General features: G+C 38.1%; 1 protein-coding gene across 3 annotated transcripts in view; it reads left to right on the top strand.

Moving 5' to 3' along the window:
* The window catches only part of LOC108767071 (rho GTPase-activating protein 20), a 189,701-nt gene that overhangs the window by 148,516 nt on the left and 21,427 nt on the right, over nt 1-19,758 (top strand). The window contains exon 1 of one of the 3 annotated variants that reach the window (XM_018516752.1): nt 16,063-16,585. The exons of the other annotated variants lie outside the window; for them this stretch is intronic. Coding sequence (XP_018372254.1) covers nt 16,523-16,585 — 63 coding nt within the window. The 5' untranslated portion in view covers nt 16,063-16,522. Of the gene's footprint in view, nt 1-16,062; nt 16,586-19,758 lie in introns of those variants that run through there. 3 annotated transcript variants of the gene reach the window in all.

The raw sequence follows: 19,758 nt of genomic DNA, 5'->3' as shown, positions 1-19,758 counted from the left end.
GTATTTATTTAAATTATTTATAGGTGACAATAAATTATATGAAAAAGATTGCATGTATATATATATATATATATATTTAATTTAATAATTGCTTATTAGCTCATATCGTTAACCGATTTGCTCGTCTTGAAATCAGTCGAGAGCTGATAGTTGGAAAAGAGAGTCGAGAAATTACATTGGAAATTATACTTTTAGATATATTCCTATCTGTAGCACACTGAAGATTACGACAACCAGTTTCTGCACTCATGAAACAGGTTAATCATCTTCGTTGCCAATAAGAAAATCACGCAATTTATACTAGGCCATCATTGGCGAGAGGCCGATGCACACTCTCGCGATGTAACGAGCGTTACGAATTAACCCAATAAATTACGTAACGTGTTTGTCACCGTTGTAGGACTAGTTTAGCCAATTGTTCACTCTGCTACTATTCACGCCTTATCGTGTCGGGTCTTCTTTCACCGTGCAGGATTGTCTCTTACTGTATAATTAATCGAGATTCGAAAGATTATTTTATTATATAAATGTTATACACCTGTGCTTACGTAACGAACGTTACATCGATTCGTATTTAACATACATTAAATTAAACTATTAGCAACATTTTTAATATTTGATAGTTTATTCTGCAATATTATATATGTTACAGTTTTGCCCGATTTACTTTTTATTGAGTATGTTAGGTCGAGGCGCTCTATACCACACATTATTAATTCTTATATTAATATCATGCCGCTTTTATAAATTTTAATTAATATAAATATATTATATTAATTATATTAATCAGTATTTTATTTCATTCATACTTATTCCGAAAATATGATTAATTTGTGCTAATAAATTTGATATTTTAACATTATACAGTAATAAATTCGTGTTTCTGTGACATTTATTTTACGTATTTAATTAATTACTCTTTGTCACTTTTTTACAGAAACTTTCGTTACGTTATTAACGATATCTTAGGTAATAAAACACTCTAGCATAGCATTTGATAATATTCTTAATTGAATACGCCAGCTTTAATTATATTATTTAACAAACCGCGAAGCCTATGCTAAATGCATGCGATTTAGCATAACAAAAGTGTGCCGGTTAACGGCACTCAGTCAGCCAGTCTCTATTAATTGAATAGGTTCACAAAACTACACGATGTATATAATTGCACCGTCGTGACGCAGCTCAATCTTATGCATTATATCAGTGGCACGACATTAGTTCGTCAATAGGCACCTGTCACACGTTTTGAAGAGATGTTACCGTTTTTGTCTAGCATAACAAGGAAACGCTATGCGACCGAGAAAGAAAGCAGCGAGGACGACGCTAGCGCGTGTTTTGCAAGCCAAGCGAGGGAGCAAAGCGGACACGCTCGATCACTCGTGCGAAACAATCAGGGAGGACGGAAACGTTCTTAAAATCAAAAATTCAATCGGACCAATTATGGAATTACACAGATATCAAGTTTCTCATGATTGAGTAGGCAAACCAAAAAAAGACAATAGTTTTCTATATGTTTTTTTACCTTAATCCTGTTGGAATAATTTGCGCTCAAGATATACATATAAAAACTTGAACACGTATCAATTTATAATTTTGGAGATTGTGCTATTTCGAAATGACAGACTCATTATTCACCACAATAGTGAATACAAAATGAATATGTATATTCAGTCATATATAACATAAAAGTAACTTAATAATTGTGCGTGTACAAATACTGACTTGATCTCAAGACATGGTATGTTGTTGCAGTTGGGAGTGAAGAATCTCCATATGATCTTTGAGAAAAAACTACATGTATCTATTTGTAGTCATAAAGTTACGAGTTCTTCGTCGTAACAAGTGTGCGGGTGATGTTACAGGTCAAAGATTTCTGCATTCCTTTCTTGCGAGAGAATCGGAATACAGTGCGCTCTATTGAAAGCGTGTACGCATCCACACGAAGAAGTCGCACAAAACGAGTCTTTATGCTCGTGTCAGATATTTCATACACTGCGTATATACTCCTTCAGCTAGCCCTCGAGAGCAAACTTAAATTGCGCTACCACATATCATCCAACTAAGATAGCGTTTGCGTAACAATATTTTCCTCTTAAACAATTTTCATGGAATAGATAGCCACAAGTAGTGCTATTTGGTTTGGTCTCGCATCCAGTTTAACGATATTGCCAATCCAATTACCTCTGAATTATATTCATGCGTATACTTGGCTTATTTAGATTAGCTGTAGGTACTGTAATTAAGATTGTTTAAAGTAAAATTTAATTTATTTTAATGTTTCCGTGCCGCTGTTCCCCCCTCATACATTTTAAACAACATCGTGCTTAAAACTCGACATCATAATTATTATCTCAGAACGGCGGCAATAATTCCACGGCACGAAAGTGCGCCGCAAAGTTGCCCAGACTCGAGGATTTGGTCGCATAGTAGCACAAAATTATTCTTCGCGTTTATGGGGCACTTGTACAAATAAGACCACCACCATTATAGCCACTGCGGCGGTATTACAGTCGTGGTGTGATGACGAGACTATATTGCGCAAATTTAAATTTAAATGCTGGGTGCATGCCGACTTGCGTATATGAACCACATCAGCTTCGTGAGGGCTCCGGGATAATAATTAAGAGTAAGGAGACGGGCAGTGCGGTATAACCTTCGCCTTGGGTGTCTCCTTCGATGATACCTTTAAAGATCACGCTCGCTCAGCACGGGGAATTAGTCGTAGCTCGATTAGAGAGATATTGAAATCAAGTTTCAATTTTATATAAGTAATTCAGGAAAAAAATGTCGCAGATACAAAAATTCAAACGCCATTTTTAAGCTCTATTTTTTGCCTTTACATTGCATTTTTTGAAAATTTTTCCACAATTTTTTTTCATCGAGATATTTAAGGTTTGTAAAATTCGAGACAATTGCAAGCGTTCCTGAATTTATGAACAGTAATGTACACCTATACAAAAAAAAAATAAAATAAGAAAAGTGAGTTTTTTTAGGGTAACATATATAATTTAAGTGAAGCAAATGATATAAGCTGCCTCTTATACATCTATTCTTGGCTATCTGACTCTGCTTTTATCTGCGAAAACATCACTAACGTTCCAAGATATTAAAGTGAAATAGTGAGGAATATTATATATTTTTCGTATTTTATAAATAAATTTTATAAATATTTTATACATAAAAATATTTTTATATAGACTCCACTTATTTTTATACAGAATTTTACTATCCTTTAGAACATACTACTATCGTTCTAGGATAATATATTGACGATCGATCATTCGTGCAAGAGATGTAGCATATTCGAGTTAGTAGAGACATTCGTGACGGCTCACGCAATAATTAAGATTAGAGGTATGGTACGAGAGAGACGCCTCAGATGCCCCGACGATGATTCTTTCTACCTGGGCGTGGTGCGGTGGACCTCGTCCGCCAGATCCTCCGTGATGAATCCACAAATTAACCCAAGCCGTATAGCTTATTTATCACAACCGTTGCACCCGCATTATGCAACGTTGCACGCGCTGTGCCTCATTTTTCTTTCTCTCCCTCCGTTATATCTCGCTCAGGGCATTGCCGTAACGTTAGTACGTGCCACTAAACACGTTTGAGTTTACTCAGACATCGATATCCTTTTATTTATCCTTGAAATAACAGGAATATTGTCGTTAACGGGATATCTTCTTCATGAATTGTAAGTACTTTTGCAAAAATGTAAACGAACGTTGACAAATGTTTTATACTTTCTATTGTTGTGAGAATTTCTCTTTGAACGTATCATCAACGATGTCAAAGTGTCATCGATACTTTTGAAAAAAAAAATTTAAGGAAGAAAACGAGATTTCTTACACACAAGACCACTTCTTACGCTCTGCAATCGATGATGCACACTCAGGATGCATAATCGTGCTACGTGGATGAGGCACCATGGCTGGACTATGGTTGAAGCTGAAAGGGGGGACACGGGAGAGAAACAATCGAGCTGTAATTACGGACGTTAAAGGTGATAAATCGACGAACGGATGGAGCCGGACGATTATAAGCTCGGATCATAAATTTGCTTAACGATAACGTGCCGTGATAATAGGATACCTCTCTCTTCACGTGCCCCCCCTTTTTCCCACTCTATCTGATTTCCACTTGAGACGAGGTGCATGCGATAATGAATTTAAACTATTAAAAACTTTCCCTGTGTGTGCGAGAAATGTGCATCTTTTTGCTTGTGCGGTCGTTAAATGGGTGGTGAGAATGCAACAGTTGCTCTATTAACACTACGAATGTGTGTTCTTATTTGATATTAAAATAGATTATCTCGCGATTCCTAATTTATATGCAGATAATATTACCAGAGTGCAGAAATTGTGCGCCGCGTATAATTATATAGAACCTTGATTACATTACAGCTATATGACATATAGCTACATGATTATATTAAAGTTATACAGGAAACAATTATATATTTTATATTATTATTACGATATGTAACAACATGTACAATTTTATCTCTTAACAGTAATTTTAAAAGATAATTCCACATAAGGAATCATCTCCTTAGCAGTAACGCATCGCTTTTCATTTCAATCTTTGAAAGGTTCTTAGATTCGTGATAGATTTTTATAAAAATTAACGTCACATTTTGTCTAAGAAAAGAAAATATTTTCGGTTTTCTTCAGCCTTTTTTTCTTCTCGAGTTTTTATTTATCGATCTAACGATATTTTATTATGACGAAAATAAAAATGGATTTTTTGTGAACATGATATTCCTCCTAAATCATTGTACATCTGCGTAAAAGATCATTTTAGGATACACGATCGGCGAGTTCAGTTCGTTTCGGAAGGGATTAAAAATATCAACACTTGCTGCCACGAGATCTAAACTGATACGACGATGGATCAGATTCAAGGGACTGATCGGTGTGACATCTCATATTTCCAAGCTAAAGAAATTGAGCTTCGAAAAGAATTTCTATTTCACATAGAACGTTGCTTTGGAATATCGTAACTATAAGAATCATATAGGCGTGTCTCATATACGGGAAAGATCACTCCATGTATTAATTGATAATTAATGTTTTATTACTAATGTTTGTGAGGACTCGGCCTTTTACAAGCGTAAGAAAAACTCGTGTACTGGTCGCTGCGTGAATTTTCTCTGAATTCGAGCCCTTCGAGGGCGTTCTTTATATAGGAAAATTCGTCGGTGAGAATCAAAGAGGTTATATCCATAGAGTAGGAGAGCCAGCTAAGAATGTATGAACGAATAGAAAGAAACAGAAAACGAGATGACCATCAGCATCCTTGTTTAATCGCGCATGCGCTGTTGATTTTCAGTCAGTTCATCTTTCTTCCTTTTCTCTCCAGGAAGAAAGAAGAGGAAGAAAGATGAACTGGTGCAAAAGTTCAGCCAAAAAGAACAGGCCTATTATATCGATGCCGCCCCACTCAGCTTTTAAAGTTCTATGCGCGACGCAACATTAGACAAAGATGGCCATCCCATATTCTTTCTCTTTCCAGTGTCTAACATTTCCCACTTACAGAGGCCCCTATGGCTCCCCTACTCTATGGATATAACCTCTTTGGTGAGAATCGATCAATCGCGGTTTTCGATATCGCACGTGATTAGTATTGTTCGCCTAAGATAAGAAGCGCCGACCGCGGCGCCGGTCTGTCCGTCTGTCGCGTAACGACTTCGCTCGAGAAGTCAACGTATGTATACATGTGTGTATATATGGGTATACGTATGTGTGTAGTGGGCCCACTGGTGTGTGCATCAAGATGGTTGTGTGACATATTGGACATTTTCTTTCTGATTTATATTGAAATTAATCCAAATTATATTTAATATAAATAAAAACATATCACATAATCAACCCATGAATCATTCATAAAAAAACGTACGAAGGTAATAATTTAAATTAATAGATAATTGTAATTTAATATATAATCGCGTATAATGTTATTTTTTTTTCAATATAATGAAATATAAAATTATTCTTTTCTATACCTCTACCAGAAGATACGTAAGCCAAATAACGTGAAATGTTTTCAACGTGTGTAAAAAGTTACACCTTCCAGCTTCCTACGAACCCTCCCAAGACATTTCTTCTTCTTTTCTTCACGAATGATTCTTCTATTATCCAATCGGTATTGCGCCCCAAGAATTTTGATGGTAAAGCAACCACAGATATAAATCGAGAATGCCGGCTGCGTTGCATTTTACGAGCTCGAGATGGAAGAAAGGGAAAAGGGATGGAAATGCTTTTAAACTTTATTCTGACAAAGTTAGATGCTTCTTTCTTTCTTTCTATCGTTATCCAAAAATGCGATACAAAATGCATCCTCGTAGACGTGCGGGGATCGAGGAGGCAGAACAAAATGCTCTCGACGTCGCTAGGGGAAACTATAAAAATTGTCGTAAAATACGCTGTATACTTTATGCTCCCCCCACGCGTGAGAGTTGGTTTTAGACACCGAGAGCTCACGATGATGACACGGTAACTCGGGATCTTCGTGAAAAGAAAGGTTTTATCTTCGTCGAGGTTGAAACGTCCACGCGTGACGGCATACGAACATAAATTATATTTATGTCTTTCTAATTTTCGCTATAAACCAGCTCGCGTGCGATGCATCCGTCGGGCATTCTACGGGTCGTAGGAAAAGGATTACTGGCAACGTAAAGTAATAATTATCGTATGCATGAATTTTGTAGGCTTTAATTATTAATCTAAACTAGTAGAATTGTACAATAAATACTTTGAATTGAAGTTGATCGATCAGAAGAGCTTTGTGATTTTTCTTAAACCCATGAAAAAATTAACTTAAGCTTCGATTAATCGATTAAATTAATTAATTTATTTTCGATCAATTAATTTCTTGTTATTGAGATAATCCTTTCGCCTGTCAATTTCTCGTTCTTGCGCGCATTGCAACGACGGATGTGGCTGACCCGGTTAAAGGCGGCGCTAATTACGTCGCGCCGGCACATACGTAAACGCGCGTACATTAAGTTTTAACGGTGATCTGTCGATCGTCGGCGTTACGCGCGTTCCGTTATGCGCGCGGAATGCAACAAAAACGCAGGGCAATGCGAATTTCGCGAGAGGCTGCATCGCCTGCGGAGCGAATTGAGACGGACCGTTGAGATTGAGAACCGTGAAAGGGCGCCCTGATGCGCCCAAGAACAAACGGGCCACTGTGATTTGGGCTCCGGTTTGCCGCTTGCGCACACAAACCCAACAAATATTTGCTTCGGCATCACGATGTAGCAAACACAAGTTTGAGTCGCTACAACCGATGATGATGGGCGATATGTTCATTTGCTTTGGATGATTTCTGTAATTCACGTATAGATCTTATTAATTGTATGATGTCAAGTTGGGAGAAAAAAAAATATATATATAGGAAAGTGTATCGATAATATAAAATTATACATATATATTACATATTTTAACCTTTCCCAAGCAAGGCGAGTTGCTCACTCCAAAAATAATTTTTTTCAGAATCATTTTACTACAAGATTTTGATAATTTTTGTGGATTTGTGAATAAAAATTAATGACATTGTATTACAATATATTTACGCATTTATTTGTTTATTACTATATAATTTAAATGTAATTTTTTAATATTACAACATGCTATTATATATACAGAAAATTTTTTGGAGTCAGCTCATCCATCTGAGAGTTATATCTGGGAAATCAACATAGAAGTCGAAAGATTAAGAAATGATATTCTTTTATTATAACGTATTGTTTATACGTTTTGTCCATTGATTGATGTGAAATCATTGAGTCGTAATATTTGTACGTTAGTATCTGTTAATAAAATTCGACGAAATTCCATTATTGAGAAATCATGCAACTGATAATAATCGATGAAGAGAGCGTGCTTTCGTGATTTATTTTCGAAATTCCAATTGGATGACAGTAATGGAGACACGATGTCAGAGTCAGAGATGAGAACCCACGAAGGGCTGGCGTCAGTGAAGGAAAGCCAAAGGGACCGATCGGTTGGTGAGAGCCTATCTCGAGATTGCCTTCTTACCAGATGTCGCGGTGTACAGCCAGGCATCTAAAAAGTCAGCGCGATTCTGGCGTACGTCGCGATAAGTGGCAGATAAATCTCGAGCGGTGCTATAGAGCGTATACAAACGCGATTTCGTTAACTCTCCCGCGTTCTTTGCACGCGCACGCACACTTACGTGCGAGCGTACGCTACTCATCCGCGGCACGCACACATGCACGTCGCGAAAATGTGCATCACGACCGTAACAGTCAAGGTGATTATTTAGCTACCGATCTTATCGGCTCTTTACAGCCGACGTTGGGTTGGAGAATGCCTACGGGTCTTATTTATTGAAATCCTCGACGTGTGTTACACGCCGCGAAGTGATTTTCGCGCGAGTAACGAAGAACACGCGGGCTGTCTATATCGGGTCATCTTAAATGTATGACCAAAGCCTCAAATCTGCACGAAACGAGGACATGATACAAATTTTCTTGGAAATAATACAAATTTTCAGGAGTTTTATGAACCTTGCAAACTTGGAAAAATTGTTTACTTTTTTTATATAGGCCTATATAAATACCCATATCCAATAACCAGCCCAAGTATATATACTAATTATAGTTTCAAAATAAATATACATAGATTAAATAACAACATGTAACACCCAAAAGAACAAAAGAGAATAAATTGCAGAATATACTTGAAGATAAAATCAACGTTAGATTATTATTATTATTATATGGTATAATTTGTGGTACAACGAAGGGCCTGAAATTGTTTAATGTGGCAATAGCATGTTTCTATCTCATCATTCAAGGGAAGCTCATGAAATTTTGCAAATGTCTAGTTACCGAACGGAGTAATGCCGTTTTAAGGGTCCATTGTACAGGGATCTCTCTCTTCCCGCCACAGCTGTTTCACGTTCGTTTTACGATAAACGAAGGACGAGCTAACGTTTTGCTGGTCTCTTTGCAAACGTTAAGTAACGCTAGAAGCGAAACTCGTTAAACTTTACACGCGGACTTTAGATGCTCGCTCGCAATAAAGCCGCGCGAGTCTCACGAATCACGGTGATGGTTTTTACGCGCGGACGGCACCGAGCTATAAATTAAATACTGATTTTGCTAATCGATGTTCGAATAAAAGATAACGTGAATCTCGTTTTGATTTGTTGCAGGTAAGCAGCCATTGTCTTGATGTCTTGATTTTACAATTAGTAATTGTGATCGCGGTGGTAAGTGGAAAAATAAATCTTGACATAAAGAAGATCAATAAAAACTGAAGACAAAAATCTTAAAAAAAAAAAAACATTTATATTTATATACTTAAAAAGTAATATTCTTTACAAACACACACGACACACACATATTCGCTTTTTATATAAATTTGCTCGTAAATGTTACTTACAGATTATTATATCTTCACATGTAAAACTTGATCGTATTTCTCTAGTTTTGCAAATATTTCTTAATTGTAGATTTAAAAAATAGATACTAAAATGTACAATTTGTTGATGTTAAAATGTTTTTTGAACGATACGAGTTAAAATGACTTTTGTGTGCTGAGGTGTGTACTGAGGTTTAGTCTTCCAGTTATTCGAAACATGCGATTATGTATACCGCTTACGTGCTCATTAAAGGTTCATAAAGGTTTATGTACATTCCTAGTGACTGGAAAATTGAGCTGAACTTAGCATTCTCACAATTGTACATAATAGTTGCACAAAAACAATAAACAATCAGCTTCGTATTTGCGAACGTTATCTTTCCGCTATGAAACTCTTACACGAGTGCAATACAAATAATATTTTACATTGCACTGTTGCTCAGAAAGATAAATATGCTGTACGTGGAAAAGGTTGACAAATACATTGATGCAAACGAGCCGAAAAATAGTTTTCCCACATTTATCGTCAGCTACGCGCGAAAAACGATCGATCACTATTGCGGTGAACGATTTGACTTGTTTATTAGCTTGTGATTCACTTGCACGTACTGAAGATACACGGGATCGCATCATTATGTGATACGGCCTTAATTAACGAATCGAGGAGAAAAAAAATGAGAAACACAAGCACAGCAGCCGGCTAACGTAACTGTTTCAACTAGTCATCGATTCGCGATTTATTTTCTTTCGAATCGATCCCAAGATACGTCGATAGATGGGGGGGGGGGGGGGGGGGGAGAGCGCAACCACTTTGCGGTGTTCGTCTCGATCGCGAAAGCGATTTGCAAACCGTTCCGCCGACGTACGTTCGCACTTTCGTACCTTCGTCTACCTAACATGCTTTAATGGAGCGCTAAACGGGACGTCAGAAGTGGAAGTCGAATCGAGAGTGATCGCGAAGCGATCAACATTGAAACAATTCGCGGTGGATCGGATTGCTCTATTCTGTCCAATCATTCTGTTGATGGTAATCGCGTTTCATTCCTTTCGATCATTATACCTGCATCCTACAGTATTTCGATGATTTACTATGTATCAGAAACTTAAATAATAATATCTGAAATGGTTATTGTTTTATGTGCACATTATATACATTTGAAAAACGAACTACATCATCATTACTTATATTTGGAAAAAACTATTTATACTTTCTATAATATAATTTGAGAAAACTACATAAACTGTGTCAATATAGTTACTATATAATTGAAGAAAACAAATTGAACTTTATTTTCGAAAATTGTATATAAGTACTTTGCATCTTTCGATCTGTCTGATTATCAGCAATTACCTAAATAAACTACATTCATTAAATCTTGTTTCGCGAACATTGGCTAGTCTATCGACGTCTGTCTCATCTCAATTAAAGTGGAAAACGACAAGGGATAAATTAAATTGTCATAAAAATTAGCCGATCTTAAATCGGTGGAGTCGGTCTCTTTTCACGGTTTCTTTCCGTATAACATTGGCTTAAGTAATGAGATACTTAACACCGATCCGAATATTTGAAGGGAACGCATCGCCGCGTTCCCATCTCATTCGTATCGAGAGCGAGTGCGTATATTTTAAGACTAGGCCTTACACATTACGCAACGCGAGAGACGAGCATGCACGAGCAGCAACCACTGCAGCAACGTTGCCAGGGCTGCGGGATGACGCGAGCAGATACCGGCTATTAGCTGATCTCTTAGGATTCACTCGCAGGAGTGGTGGGTACTTGACGATCGATCGTACCCTACCGTGGTATTTTCCAAACGACGCCACTGACTTGGATGCTTCTTCTAGTGTCCCATTAATTTTACAAACGTGTTCGTTTTGCGATCGCTGCCTCAGAGGAGCAGGTTCTTCTGCGTGTGCTGTGTGTGCAGCGCCACGTCATTCTCTTTCCAGCAGCGTTCTCGCGAATACGTTTCATGCCGCGCGCTAATTAAATGCCTCGACAAATCCGAATCTGATTTGCATTGCTAATCGTATGTATTGCACTTCGTTACACCTGTAATATTATCTGGAATTGAGCAATTTACTCTTCTTTACAGTATTAAGGAACGTCGACATCTATACGCTCATCCTAAATCTAAAGATTCTCTGTGTGTAAACTTAATTTGAGCAGAATGCAAGTAATACAATACACAAGACTTTGTCTATACCTATCTTATTTGTGAGTTTGTCAAAGAACTTTGATTTTCTTCTTTGAAAATGATTAAACGTTTTAACGATTCTTACATTTATTTATTCGCCACTTTTACATGAGAGCAAAAATTGTCATTATTTATTACGGCATCAAACATCGAGCAATGTTAGAAGAAGGATGAAGCAAAACTAGTTTGAATCTGGCTCATTCTAAGCTATGACCGCGAGCAAAAAGACGGAAGAGAGGTGAATGAGAGAGAGAGGGCGCTATTTGGATGGGAATGCGTAGCCCGTTGAAAGATGCAATTGGACGATCGGAGTAGAGAAAGAGAAAGAGAGAGATTCATCGGTGCAATAATTGCAGTCGGCGCAATTGCCCCGGCATACGTAGGAGAGAAGGAGCGCCATCGGAAGAGAGGGTCAGGATAGATAAGTTTTGAAAAGCGCGCACTGCGCGCTCGACTCATAAATCAGGAATCGTCGGACATGCGGGATGATCCTCTCCTCTCATATCTCGCGAGGAGCATCCCGTAGCAAGGACGCGCCCCGCGTCGCCTTCGCCGTTCCGCGCCCGTATGGAAATCGAAATTATACGTACGCCGCGCGTCGAGCGTCGAGCGCCGAGTGCCGAGCAATTACGCCGAGCGCCCGTTTCGAGCGCCTCTTTTCAGAGCGAAGAGAACGAGCCGCACCGCGCCACGCCGTTGATTAATGAGAGCACGCTGCGTTTCATACGTTACGCGCCTGCGAGACGATATCAATACCTGGGGATAATGAAATCGCTCTCGGGAGGGGATTGATTCGAGATGATTTGTTATCAGTGCGATCTCAATGGTCGATACGATGCGGTTACTTGCGCTTAGGGGTTGGGGCGATGATGAGACGAGACGGTTGTCGATGGTATTGGGATTACGTTGCTAATGCATCGATAAATATAACGCCGTTAATTTGCCACTGCAAATACAAAAAGGAAAAATGCAATACATAGGAGTATCGTCTCGTTTTTCTCTAAACGAGTTCTATAAATTGATTTTTATATTTAACGCAGCAGCGCGTGAATGAGAAGGCATAAAGGGGTGTTTAAAAACATCGTGACATGATGATTTTGGTAATTAATGTAATTTGTAACGAGTTTTCAAAGTTTTTAAATGCGTATCGTAAATTTGCAATTTGTTACGGTTAATTACAACCGCGTGTACAGTATAATCGCGAGCATCTGTTCACGAGGGCGAACGCCCGTTTCTTGAATCGGGGCGTAATGCCGATTAATGGGGGAACAGGTTCCATAAATTTCGCGATGAGTTATAAGACGCTAGACGTTTGCCAACGATTCGAAATGATTCGTGGGGACACTCGCGATCGTTGCGGCTACATGCCTGCTTGAAAGTGTACGTACGTATGTTTGCATGAAGTATATCTACTCACGCAGATTGCACAAAAATTGTAATGCGAGGCACATTGAAAGTAGATACAATCTTAATACTTGCATTTGATCGGTTTACTCGTAAATCAAAAAACGCATAACGCGACATAGAGAGCGTTCCTGTGATGGCCTGCATCCCGTGATATAGGAATGTTGTAGGACACGAAATTGTGTCTGTCTAATTATAAGTACGTTTTTTCTTTATATATATAAAATGAGTCCGCCGATTTTTTCATTTGAAACCAGTATTGATTAATGAGCACATGACGATCGTATGGTTACATCGCGAATAGGCAATTGACTTTAAATCGATTCGCGCATAGATTAATTGTAAGTGTTAGATGAGCAGAATATTCTTGCTGCATGGTCGAAAATAGAAATTAATATTTGCTTAAGCGGAAACATTTTCATTATAAGAATTAATTTTATAAATACCGTTTGTACAAAAAGATGCACAGATGTAAAAGGTGTAAGAACAAAAATATTATATATATATATATCGATATCTTTTCATCTGCGAGTTATGAGTTAATTATTTTTATCATGTCATTGTAAATTCTTAAAATGCCGAATATAAAGCGACTTTTCGAGCAAATCGACGAACATGATTCATTCGTGTCATCGTTCCCTCGCCTTTGCAGACGCGAGCAAACGTGACACCTACGCGTCTTTCAGTGCGCTCTTATGGAAGAAATCAATTTACATGTTCTGTGCGCGTAGATCTCGTTGTTAAATTAGGAATGGCGATGATTAACGAGGGTGTGCCTCGCGAACGCGAAGACCACACGGTCGATTAAGAGGACCGCTCTCGGTTTCGCGCTGAAATTGATTCGGGCGTTCGCAGGTTCGCAACGCGAATACGCGCGGCTGATGAAATACGCGCACGCGAGACTCGTCCTGTAATTGCACGGGCGCGCAATCTGCGGAATCTTGCCGCGATGCATAGAAAAGAGACGAGCAAGTTCTAAAAGTGATACGAAACTGGCCCATAAATCAATATACCGCCGTGGAGATGCGCGGACTTTTTTTTGGGAATAAACGCGCGCGAATGTATGTGTGCGAGCGCGATGATTAATGGCGTAGCGACCACTCGTTCATAAATTTCAGGACGAGGGGTAAACGAATGAATTGTCGGTGGATACGAACGATTTGATTCCGATTGAGCGAGAAGCGACGAGAGAGAGAGAGAGAGAGAGAGGGGGGGGGGGGGGGGAGGCCGGTTTGTACGTGACAATGAACTTGACGTTATTTTTACGACATAAAATTTTTATCGTTTTATTTATTGCATCTCGGCGAGTGTTATTATCATTTAAAGTGCAGAAATCTAAACTACATGTTTTTTTGTTTATGATTATCGTCCTGGATTTTTGGATCTAATTTAACTTGCAAAAGCAAGCCAACAGAAGTGAGTCAATGAAATTAAAATATTCCTTAAATACTTGTCCGTAATTATGCGAACGCTATGTCATCCCATATCTTGAGAAAAGATAAAGATTATCGTACGCGATTCTTGCACTTTTATTCGCATCGAGTCATTTACAACGCGCTATTTATATAACTTCATTATCTTCCATGAAAGTTCCACGCTGTCGAGAACTTGAAGAAATTATAACATTCATTTACAGTAACTATTAAATGGTAATGAAAAGATGTATTCCCTCACCGAGAAACCAATGGGTGCGCGTGTCAACGGATATCAGATCTACATTTGACTTATTTTCTTTTCAGGATTGTATCGCACAGAAATGGATGGAGAACTTCTTGTTTGCACGAGAATGGAATCGTTCTTTAATGCGAATTTGATATTTATCTTACAACGCACGAATCATTATCCGAATCGAAATTTAATATTTATTTTATAATATAAATATTGATCTTTTTCTTAATCGTACATTATACTATACAAGAGACATAAAATTTTCAAGAGGATCCTTAAGCATTATCGGATTTATGTCGCTGTTACTTATATGGGAATAGTAAATTAACATCGGTCTCTGTATTATGCAACTTTCCGAACGGTTTAACGGCTTTCCTGCATACCGCAAGATTATCTCTGTCACATATCTCGACGCGATATGACTAAAATATCGTCAGTTTTTATGACCAGTGCGATGCATAGCAATTTTTCAACTCACAGTTTCGTAAAATCGTCTTGGTATGTCGTTCACCTCGACACAATTCCGCAGCCTTTCGGTCGAAGCTCGTTTGTTAGCCGTTAAGAATTGATTAACGCAGTGTCGTCACTGTGTCCACTGGTACCCGGTTAGACACATTATCTATCTAGTCCAGAAAGATAAGCTAATAGTACTAATAAGACTGCGCTGTTTCTTCTGTGCCCATGAAATCATTCAGAAGATCATTTTTCTAGGCTGCTCCTTACGTAACATTGGTAGCAATATCTATTTTCTACGACATTTATATCTAATTGTTATATATAACAATTATTTGTTTGCAAATTTCCTTAATATTTTTAAGTTGCATTTTTTAATTTTTTTTTTACTTTTCGCTAAATTAATTCAAATAGTTAGTTATTAGTTATTATAATTTAAGCATTCGAGACATAAAGTTATAACTTACTCCGAACAGATGGTTGGTATCTGACATTCTTTCATGGAATTCTAGAATATCTAAAAAAAAAAATAGAGCGACCAACCGCGTATGCATGAAACAGAGGCGTGCGTTGCGGATATGAGGATCCACTTTCCAAGCGACATTTGGAAAGTCGTTTCTTTGCATTTCATCGCGTTTTTTTAAGATCAGCTCTCGGCTCACACGATACAAAGAACTCGTGGTCTCGGAGCAGCCCTCGCGCTGTGAAATCGCACGTGGCTCGCAGAAAAAAAAGAACGTAGTTCCAGTGATGAGACGGCTAATTAAGTCTAGTGGCCCACGAGCTCGCTCGCGCGCGGACACATACACGTGCGTATAGACTCACACGTCGATCTTGAACTCGCATGCACGTATTAATACGCACCTACACGAGACGCGCCTCGTCTATACTTGGCCTCTTGGCCGTGCCGAGGCGTACAGTCTCTCAAAGGTCCTCGAGTGCATCGTATCACCGAGTGCCGCTCTTCTCTGCTACTCTCTCTCTCTCTCTCTCTCTTTCTCACATCTCGCTGCTGCATGCTGCATCTCGCGCTCCGTATATTTATCTTCGTCTCCGTGCACCGCGATACGATACGGACCGCGGATCGCGGAGCAGAAACAGTGCACTCTTTCATCGAACTGACCGCGATGCAACGCGGTGACGCCGGGCATCGCATCGCGAGAGGCAGCACGGAAGTGGCAGTTCGTTCTCGATAGAGCGCCGTGGTACGAACTACTACGAAGTACGAACAAGCCAAGTGCCCCACCGCGTCTGGGGCCTGGGGATGTTCTCGGGATAATAACGACTCGCTCGAAGGAGAGAGACTTGCCTCGAGAAAGCGATCTCGAGAGTCGTCGATCTCGTTGAACGTAACGCGCGATGCGTGTATCCGTCCAGGCGCGCAAGTGATCGGTGAGAGAGATGTGGTTCAAGTATTACAAGGGATATTACGACGTGCGCAAGCTGGAGCTGGAGCTGGAGCTGGTGAGTGTTTTGTGCCACCGCGAGTGGTAATATCGGCTGATTTCGAATTCGATTAACTGTTTTGTGAGCTTTCCTCGGGTATGTGATGAAACTGAAAAATTTTATTCGTTTTTTTTATCGAGAATAAAATTTTTTATATTTTAATAATATTTTTTGTACGTAATATTTGTTTTAACAAATTTTGCTTCAATGTTCTGTTTAGAACTCTATTGTCTACAGGCATTGTTTTAGTGCCTAAACAGTTTTTTGAAAATCTGTCATGAATGTTTTTAAAGCTTAAAATAGTATATTATCTGTAATAACAGGAAACAAACTAAATGGAAATTCCTTCGCGAGATGTCATTTTTGTAAATTCAAATTTTTTAAATAAGTCTATCATTTGTTTTGTGAGATTGTTTTTGTGAATAATCGGGAAACCAACGATAAAAGATAAAGCAACATAAATAAGGGTATTCACGAGAGAATGTAATTAAATTCCGTTGAAACAATACGATTGAACTTTCATCTTGAATTTCTCCATGCTCTGTCTCGTCTCGTCTTACCTCATTTATCAAACTTTTTGAAATTCCTTTATCGCTGCTTTGTTACGTTTCATCGACTGTTCTGTTTGATTTCTTATGACTCTTTTGTCTCGGAGGCAGAAAAAACGTATCCAGTCTCGTGCAAGATTTTACTGAATGAGATACAAATGAATTATTTGATATTTGAATATAGAATCTTATTCTATTTTTAAGACATGTTGATATCAAGTCAGAAAAAAAACATTTTATATATTATAACTGTATTTATTCTTTCTTCTTATTATATTAGATAATAAGGTATGATCAAAGGATATAATAAGGTATGATCAACTTATTTTCAGCTGTAGAAATACTCGTTTACTATTTCCCACGATTTTTGAAATGTAAAAGAAACTTAGGAGTGTAACATCCCTCTGTTTACAATAAGCTTATCCAAAACTTAGTTTGCAAGCTAAACGCTCTTACCTTTACTATCACCTCGTTGCGAGACTGATAGAAAACAAAGAAGAATAGACGCTATATAACACTCACTGGACAAAACTCTGACGTCTATCTTCTTGTTTTCTCTTTATCTCAACGTCTTAACTAGACGATAGACAGCAGGTAGCTAAGTTTTGGACAGGCCTAATTTTTGGACAGTTTTTGTCAATCAGAAATCCCAATGACTCAGCCTTCAACATAGGTAACTGAATCCCTAATTTAAACTTATCTCAGTGGTGACACGAATCTAATCACCTGCATAGTTGTCTTCCATCCAGCCTCCGTAAAGTCTTGTTGGTTTCACGTCGGGGTAACGTCGGCGTTACCCTCGGTTTTGGATCACTTCCAGTGCGAGATCTCATAGTGTTCTTCGCGCCGGTATATACCGATGTCGCGCTCCGTTCATTTCCTTCTGCTTCTTCATCGTCGGCGCCGTCGTTCCAACGCGACGTCCCACTTGTCCCGTTCTATTTCGGCGTGATTTCGTGCTCGACGTTCTCGCGGCGGCGCATCCAAGATATCCTACATTGGACTTGCGGAAGAAAAAGTACTTCATCCGGTCTGCTACTTTAGACTTTAGAATATGTGGCATGAAAATAAGTAAAGACGAATGGAAAGTCTTGCAGTTGGAAACATTGCAGTAAATCGAGCCTTTTGGAAGCACTTCTATATGTACGCGACTAGTCGTCTTTATAAATGGATATAAATAATTTTTTAACAAAATTTTTTTAGATAAAGTTATTCAAAACTATTCGAACTGATCAATTTATTGGTTACTTTCGCAGTGAATTGGGAATATTTGCCTTACAGACAAGCTTGTACTTCACGTACACGCTAACCTCTATGCACCTACTCGTCGCGCATGAAAAGACACGAAGAGATTCTTTCGTGCAAGAATTGGGACGATCGGTTGCCGCGAGAACAGTGAAGATTGGAAAATTATGTCTGTGGAACCATGTATAATCTAAGTGATTTTAAATTCAAAATTTCTCCACGAAATCATCTTTAGCGTATCTTTGGACAATTATTGATGCGATGTAAGTTCCTGTACCGTTAAAGAGAAAATAATATATCATTTTCAAGCTCTGGTTGAAATACAAATATAAAGCGTTGCATCTTTCTGTTGCGCATCTAGGCGTTCAAAGGTGTTTAATCTTAAACTTTGTTTAAAAATTTCACAAATTGTGTTTGTTCGCACTAATCAATTTAAAAAATGTTTTTTCTGTTTTTGAGGGTGAAGATTTTTTTATTTACTATGGCGTTATTATAATCTCTCTCGTAAAATTTGACAATTCTTATAACAATATATAAATATACATGTGTGTGTGGAAATAAATATATCAATAGTGATACATATAGTATAAAAATGAAAAAGATTAATAATATAGATTAATTATTCATAAAAAGCTAACTTGAAATTTGACGCTTGTAGTCTACAATAATTCTTTCAAGTTATACTTTTTGCATTGTCTTCCGCAGGGTCTTTTCATATAACCCGCTGTTGAGAAAAGATGCAAAGAATCCTTCACTAGGGGAGCTTACCTGACGTATTTCAGTAAAGTGTAGCTCAGCATAGAAATTTTCCGCGGAACGTGCAGTAAATTTAGCCGGTAGTCTTCGCATGGCGTTTACGACGCGGAAGTTGATCAAACGTTTCAAAGAAACGACGGCGGCGCGAGCGAAAAGCGAAACTCGCGACTACTCGAGCATTTGTATGCTATCGTGACAAATGATTCGTATCGGTTACGTCTTCAACATGTAACTTATTCTACACGGTGTTCCAATAATCTGCATTAAATGCGCTCGTTTAAAGAAGTGATGCTAGAGTAACTCAATACTAATGACGAACTGTAATAAGTCTATTAATCACATTGTATTTTTCCGTATGAATCTTTTCATGAAAAATGTCGACATACATACGCAACTTATGTAATAAATTATAATGTATGTACATGGTCTGAATTTAATGAATTTCCGGACTGTAACAATAAAAAAACACAAACATCTCAGATAACAAAATGTATATTTTATCTTTGAAAGTAGTTCCTATGACATATATACATTTTATTATCCTTTAAAACCATAAAACTTTAAAGTGTAGTTTTAAGTGCTCTAAACAACATTCCAATTACGGGCTTTAAAAGAAGTTTTGAAGTTTTGTATCAAACATGT

This window comes from Trachymyrmex cornetzi, unplaced genomic scaffold, assembly GCF_001594075.2.
Source record: "Trachymyrmex cornetzi isolate Tcor2-1 unplaced genomic scaffold, Tcor1.1 scaffold646, whole genome shotgun sequence".
NCBI classification, from domain to species: Eukaryota; Metazoa; Arthropoda; class Insecta; order Hymenoptera; family Formicidae; genus Trachymyrmex; species Trachymyrmex cornetzi.
This window is presented reverse-complemented; position numbering and strand designations above follow the sequence as displayed.